At 44.4% G+C, this 7500-nt stretch overlaps 1 protein-coding gene across 3 annotated transcripts in view; it reads left to right on the top strand.

The window, feature by feature from the left end:
• Positions 1–7500, top strand: part of tbk1 (TANK-binding kinase 1) — a 14922-nt gene that overhangs the window by 1010 nt on the left and 6412 nt on the right. For 2 of the 3 annotated variants that reach the window (XM_087247553.1, XM_087247554.1), the window contains exons 2-10: positions 1180–1215; positions 1323–1426; positions 1925–2065; positions 4089–4218; positions 4706–4887; positions 5268–5428; positions 6996–7106; positions 7183–7362; positions 7465–7500. The exon at positions 7465–7500 is cut by the window's right edge and continues 161 nt beyond it. In XM_087247553.1, coding sequence (XP_087103679.1) covers positions 1340–1426; positions 1925–2065; positions 4089–4218; positions 4706–4887; positions 5268–5428; positions 6996–7106; positions 7183–7362; positions 7465–7500 — 1028 coding nt within the window. In that variant the 5' untranslated portion in view covers positions 1180–1215; positions 1323–1339. The remainder of the gene's footprint in view (positions 1–1179; positions 1216–1322; positions 1427–1924; positions 2066–4088; positions 4219–4705; positions 4888–5267; positions 5429–6995; positions 7107–7182; positions 7363–7464) is intronic. The other variant, NM_001044748.2, reaches the window with a different exon arrangement.

Here is a 7500-nt window from a genome sequence, read left to right as displayed (position 1 = left end):
AGGATGACTTCAAAACAACATCAGCTCTATCTAATTGACTGTGAACAAGGCTGTACTTTGATAATATTTGCAAAGAATGCTTTAATGAAGTTATGTTATTAAGGAGAATGTAGAAAGTCTGAATATCCCCGTATAAACCCACCTTTACCTCTATGTCTTCAGAACATCATTACCGGGCCAGAACACACTGAATGAGTATTCTGCTGACCTTACAGGGCCAGACTGAATCTGCGGACATTTTCTGTTATTTCTGTGCAGAATTTTGTTAAACATCTGTGGATTTATGCGGACTGATTCTGGGAGTATCATAACTATAACCTTCACCTCATAGAGCCCGAGTGGCCACATACATACAGCACATTTGAGCTCTTCAGTGGCTGTTAAAACACTCTGAATGTTTAGTTTTGTTACAGACACACAGGGTCATCCTGCAACTGTTCTGCAGCATATAAATGTCCCAAACACTGTTTTAACTGTCCAACATGAGAGAAAAATGTTGTCAAAAAAGATGTTATTAATGCATTAAAACAGTCAGGAAAAAGTGTTTAATGGAAACTTGCACCACAACTCCACATATATGGACATCATTTTTCTCTAAAGTACATCATATTAAAAGATGATACTGAGGTTTTATTCTAATTAGAGTCCAATAAGCCCGAATAGCAAAGAGAAATAAAAATGCATGTAAAAAACACAGCGAGCGCCTGAAGAGGTTAACACATTTAAACTTTTATTGATTGTCTACAATACAAATCCAATTAGATCCACTTTATCTGGTAAACAAAGCCAGTCTCTCTTATAATATCTGGACTGAAAGACTGAAATATTACTGTACACACTGGTTTATGAATAAATCATATCAATATTTTCATATCAGTCAATAATGTTACTGAAATTAATTTAAAAACTGAATAAAAATAAGTTTACACAAGTCAATCAACAGAATCAGTGATGGGCTAAACATCAGCAGGATTCTGCGTGTGGGTCTACTCATGGGTTCTGTTGCTAGAATGTTCATGATTAGCGCTGAGTGATCATCACAGTAACATGCTCAGCATAGGCATGCCATAATAACTGCGCTCAGGGTTTACTATGGTTTGTTAAATGGCATGTTATAGCATTCCTGCAGTATATATGTGTATTTACATGTTGTCAACGGTTTTTAATTCATTAATTTAGGGCAGCAGTGAAGGAGCATTCACCTCTAACCTGCAGGTCAGCCCACAGTTCAGCAGAACTCTGAAGAATAAGAGCAGAGTGTTGTGCTGATGTAGTGTTGGACTCTGATTTCTGAAGCTCATGCCTGTGTGGTGTGTGTCCAGGTGGATCTACAGTCATCATGCAGAGTACGGCCAATTACCTGTGGATGATGTCCGACCTGCTGGGTCAGGGAGCCACAGCTAACGTGTACCGCGGTCGACACAAGGTAAAGACATCTTCATCATCATCATCATCACACTGACCACCAGCATTCACTGGGTCTGTTCTCACACACACACACACACATGTACAGTTACATCAGTGCACTGTTCCTCTTTACCGATGTTCGGGTCAACAGTGGTGTTTATACATCACTACCTCCAATGTTCTGCTGGTTAAACTGAATCTAGGATGCGTCCCAAATCACATACTACCATAGTGTACAGCATGTGAGTCTAGTAAACACGTCTGAACTCATATTAAAGTGAAACAGTGTGTGAGGAATACCCAGATGATCTGATCTGATCTGGCGAGATGCTGAAATGCTCATTCTGATGGGTCAAATGATCACTGTAGGTCACTCGCAAAATAACTCCGCATGAATATGCAGATTTAAACAGAGCAGAATCTGGAGACGGTGTGTGTGTGGGTGTGTGTGTGTGTGTGTGTGTGTGTGTGTGTGTGTGGCTGTGCTGAAACCTTCTCTCTGTGTGCGTCTGAACAGAAAACAGGCGATCTGTACGCCGTCAAAGTGTTCAACAACCTGAGTTTCCTGCGGCCGCTGGACGTGCAGATGAGGGAGTTTGAGGTGCTGAAGAAACTCAATCACAAGAACATCGTCAAGCTGTTCGCCGTCGAGGAGGAGGTGAGGGAGACACGCTTCAGACCAGTGATCCATTACTGTAATCCAGCAGCTCTTCTCAGGAACTGCTCTCCAATACGTAGATTTACACTGTGTGCCTGTACTCGAGTATATGTTTAGTGCACACATTTACTCCACTCATTTCAGCTTCAGTCGTCATTCATGTGTATTGTATATGATCTGTGGTTATTAGCTGAGTGAAATGCAGCAGAGACACTCCAGCATTATTCCACTGGGGTAAGTCAGCAGGGGTGATGCCGAAAGACCAGATAATTCAATATTATACTGTATTCCAGTCTTATTTAGCTGGTTTTAAGGAAAATCTCTCTTCATTTTGACTCATTATTCCTGAAAACAACACTATTTTCTACTCGTCCAGGAAATGCTTCTTGATTTTATAATGTTTAGATATTTAGACTAAAAACAAGGCACAAACTCTCAGTGAAACTACACATAAACTCTATATATGACTACATTATACATGTATACTGTAACTACATGTGTACTATATACAGTTGAACTGAAGTATTCACCCTCTGGTTGTTGACTGGTTGTTAAGGCGTTGCTAAGCGGTTGGTAAGGTGTTCTGAGTGGTTGCTACACGGTTGCTAGGGAGTTCCAGGTAATTGTTAAGGTGTCGCTAGGGTGTTTTGAGTAGTTAGCTAAGGTTGTTTATGTGGTTGCTAAGATGTTGCTAGGGTGTTAAGTGGTTGCTAAGGCAATGCGAGGCGGTTGCTAGGGTGTTCTGAGTAGTTGCCAAGGCATTGCTGTGGCGTCTTATGTGGTTGCTAAAATGTTGCTAGGTGGTTGCTAGGGTGTGCTAGGTGGTTGCTAAGGTGTTCTATGCCGTTGCTAAGGGGTGGTTGCTATGGTGAGTGGTTGCTAAGGCATTGCGAGGTGGTTGCTAGATTGTTCTGAGTAGTTGCCAAGGCATTGCCAGGGTGTTTTATGTGGTTGTTAAAATGTTGCTAGGGTGTTCTGAGTGGTTGCTAAGGCATTGCTAGGTGGTTGCTAAATTGTTCTATGTCATTGCTAAGGTGTTACTAGGTGGTTACTAGGGTGTTAGCGGTTGCTAAGGCGGTGCTAGATCATTGCTAGGGTGTTCTGAGTGGTTGCTGGGCGTTTGCTAAAAGTTGTTAGGTGGTTGCTAAGTCATTGCTAGGTGGTTGCTAAATAGTTGCAAGGGTGTTCTGATTGGTTGCTAAGGCATTGCTAGGTGGTTGCTAGGTCGTTGCAAAGGTGTTGCTAGAGAGGTCTGAGTGGTTGCTAAGGTATTGCTAGGTGGTTGCAAAGGGGTTGCTAGGCGGGTGCTAGGATGTTCTGAGTAGTTGCTAAGGCATTGCTAGGTGGTTGCTAAGGTGTTACTAGGCGGTTGCTAACGTGTTGCTATGTGGTTGCTAAGGTGTTCTGAGTAGTTGCTAGGCAGTTGCTAACAAATTAGCATGGTTCTAGCATGAACTAGCATGTTATAGGCATGTTTCAGTATAAACTAGCATCTTGTTAGCATGAATTTAGTATGAATTAGCATGTTGCTAGTATGTTTATAGTATGAATTAGCATGTTGCTGATATGTTTATAGTATGAATTAGCATGTCGTTAGTATGTGTCTGGTATGGATTGGTGTGTTGTCAGTTTGTCCAATGTAAAGTCAATGGCAGTTTTTATAATGGAAGTCTATGGGACAGTTGCTAGGGTGCTGTAAGTGGTTGCTAGAGTGTGGCTAGTCAGTTGAAGGGTCATCAGTGATTGGCAGATTGGTAGTCTGAGTTAAATGAGCTAATTAGAGCTGAGTTGAATGTTGTCTTTCTCAATCCACCATAGCTGTACACATAACCTTAGACAGACGACACGAGCACTCGTACATCAGACAGAACTAAAGAGAAGGTGTAAGAGTTTGAGCAGAGTCTGCAGTTCCCTGTTGGTCTTCCTCATGTGTGACCCGTCAGACCGGTCTGTGTTCATAGTGGACGTCAAGCAGAACTAGTAACACTAACGCTAATGATGCGGTGTTGTGTTGTTCTGTCAGTCGAACACACGTCATAAGGTGCTGGTGATGGAGTACTGCCCCTGCGGGAGTCTCTACACCGTCCTGGAGGAGCCCACCAATGCGTACGGCCTGCCGGAGGACGAGTTCCTCATCGTTCTGCAGGACGTCGGTAAGATCAGTGTAATAACACAGGATTAATACAAGTTCACCACACACACACACACACACACACACACACACACACACACACACACACACACACACACACACACACTAATATACAGCTCACTGTTGAATAAAACACATCTGACGAGTTTCAAACATTCACTACACGTTAAACACTTTTAGAAATCAGCAGCATCACTAAAAACAACAACATTCATTCATTCATTCATTCAGCTAAGACCTTTATTCATCAGGGATCGCCACAGCGGAATGAACCGCCAACTATTCCAGCATATGTTTTACACAGCGGATGACCTTCCAGCTGCAACCCAGTACTGGGAAACACCCATACACACTCACACACACTCATACACTACGGCCAGTTTAGTTCGGCAGTTCCCCTATAGCGCATGTCAAACACATCACATTCACTCAAAACTAAGACTCAAATGAATCATGTGAGTGAATCGTTTGTGTTGTGTGTGATTCAGTGGCGGGAATGAATCACCTGCGCGAGTACGGCATCGTGCATCGAGACATCAAGCCAGGGAACATCATGCGAGTGATTGGAGACGACGGATTCTCTGTGTACAAACTCACCGACTTCGGAGCCGCTCGCGAACTGGAGGACGACGAGCAGTTCGTATCGCTGTACGGCACAGAGGAGTATCTGGTGAGAGAGCGACTCTAGAGTTTGGGTTGACGTTTGTCTTGTGTTGTTTTTCTATTCGTTAACTTCTTGCACAAATAACACTCCAGTAATATCACGAATCACGAATATCACGCCGCTGATATTCTCACATTAACCATTTTATAATTGAGAAAAAGGCTTTAAACATTATAGTAAAAACAACTTTCTGAAGGCATGAGTGCGTGATGTCATAAATACACACAAAAGTGCGATAAAAGCATTAAAATATTTAGCATCACATTATAAAAAGCATTCCAAAAGCAACGTTCCCGCAACGTTTGCAGATCATTGCTTTAATGTTTGTGTTTTGCGCATTCATTTATTTTTTATTATTTCATTAATTTATTTGTTTGATATTTCAGCATCCAGACATGTACGAGCGGGCGGTGCTGAGGAAAGACCACCAGAAGAAATACGGCGCTACGGTGGATCTGTGGAGCATCGGAGTCACGTTTTACCACGCCGCCACCGGCAGCCTGCCGTTCAGACCCTTCGAAGGGCCGCGCAGAAACAAAGAAGTCATGTAGGAGCCTTCATCTTCATCCACTCGGCTAGTGGAGTTAGCATGACGAGCTGATGTGTTCAATTCGTGGATCATCCTGTAGATACTAGTTTTAAACAGTAGATGGCGCTCTAGGCTAGTGTTTAACATTAGATGGCGCTCTAGGCTAGTGTGTAACAGTAGATGGCGCTCTAGGCTAGTGTGTAACAGGAGATGGCGCTCTAGGCTAGTGTGTAACAGTAGATGTCGCTCTAGGCTAGTGTGTAACAGTAGATGTCGCTCTAGGCTAGTGTGTAACAGGAGATGGCGCTCTAGGCTAGTGTTTAACAGTAGATGGCGCTCTAGGCTAGTGTGTAACAGCAGATGACGCTCTAGGCTAGTGTTTAACATTAGATGGCGCTCTAGGCTAGTGTGTAACAGCAGATGGCGCTCTAGGCTAGTGTGTAACAGTAGATGGCGCTCTAGGCTAGTGTGTAACAGTAGATGGCGCTCTAGGCTAGTGTGTAACAGGAGATGGCGCTCTAGGCTAGTGTGTAACAGTAGATGTCGCTCTAGGCTAGTGTGTAACAGTAGATGTCGCTCTAGGCTAGTGTGTAACAGGAGATGGCGCTCTAGGCTAGTGTGTAACAGCAGATGACGCTCTAGGCTAGTGTTTAACATTAGATGGCGCTCTAGGCTAGTGTGTAACAGTAGATGTCGCTCTAGGCTAGTGTGCAACAGTAGATGGCGCTCTAGGCCAGTGTGTAACAGTAGATGGCGCTCTAGGCTAGTGTGTAACAGTAGATGGCGCTCTAGGCTAGTGTTTAACAGTAGATGGCGCTCTAGGCTAGTGTTTAACAGCAGATGGCGCTCTAGGCTAGTGTTTAACAGTAGATGGCGCTCTAGGCTAGTGTTTAACAGCAGATGGCGCTCTAGGCTAGTGTTTAACAGTAGATGGCGCTCTAGGCTAGTGTTTAACAGTAGATGGCGCTCTAGGCTAGTGTTTAACAGTAGATGGCGCTCTAGGCTAGTGTTTAACAGTAGATGGCGCTCTAGGCTAGTGTTTACAGCAGATGACGCTCTAGGCTAGTGTTTAACAGCAGATGACGCTCTAGGCTAGTGTTTAACAGTAGATGTCGCTCTAGGCTAGTGTTTAACAGCAGATGACGCTCTAGGCTAGTGTTTAACAGTAGATGGCGCTCTAGGCTAGTGTTTACCAGCAGATGGCGCTCTAGGCTAGTGTTTAACAGTAGATGGCGCTCTAGGCTAGTTTTTAACAGTAGATGGCGCTCTAGGCTAGTGTTTAACAGCAGATGGCGCTCTAGGCTAGTGTTTAACAGCAGATGGCGCTCTAGGCTAGTGTTTAACAGCAGATGGCGCTCTAGGCTAGTGTTTAACAGTAGATGGCGCTCTAGGCTAGTGTTTACAGCAGATGACGCTCTAGGCTAGTGTTTAACAGCAGATGGCGCTCTAGGCTAGTGTTTAACAGTAGATGGCGCTCTAGGCTAGTATATAATGGTACTTAATTGCTTAGTAATTATTCAATTGTCCAATAATTGATCAGTAATTGTGTGTGTGTGTGTGTGTGTGTGTGTGTGTGTGTCTGCAGGTATAAGATCATCACAGAGAAGCCCCCCGGCGCCATCTCCGGACACCAGAAGTTTGAAAATGGGAAGATCGAGTGGAGCTCCGAGATGCCCATCTCCTGCAGCCTGTCCAAGTATGTGTGTGTGTGTGTGTGTGTCTGCGCAGCTCAACTGTGTGTGTGTGTCTGATTATGTGTGTGCGTATTCCAGGGGTCTGCAGAGCCTCCTGACGCCGGTGCTGGCGAATATCCTGGAAGCGGATCAGGAGAAGTGCTGGGGGTTTGATCAGTTCTTCGCAGAGACCAGCGACATCTTACACCGCATCGTGGTCTACGTCTTCAGTCTGCAGCAGGCCACGCTGCACCACGTCTACATACACACTTACAACACGTGAGCACACACACACACAGATCACACACAGATGAACATTCCTCACATTAGCTCAGTGTCCGTCCTCGGCTGATGTTTTCCTGCTGGGTGTGTGTTTTCCAGAGCGAACCTCTTCCAGGAGCTGCTGTTCAGACGCAC

Source organism: Danio rerio, chromosome 4, assembly GCF_052040795.2.
Source record: "Danio rerio strain M-AB ecotype USA chromosome 4, GRCz13ab, whole genome shotgun sequence".
NCBI classification, from domain to species: Eukaryota; Metazoa; Chordata; class Actinopteri; order Cypriniformes; family Danionidae; genus Danio; species Danio rerio.
This window is presented reverse-complemented; position numbering and strand designations above follow the sequence as displayed.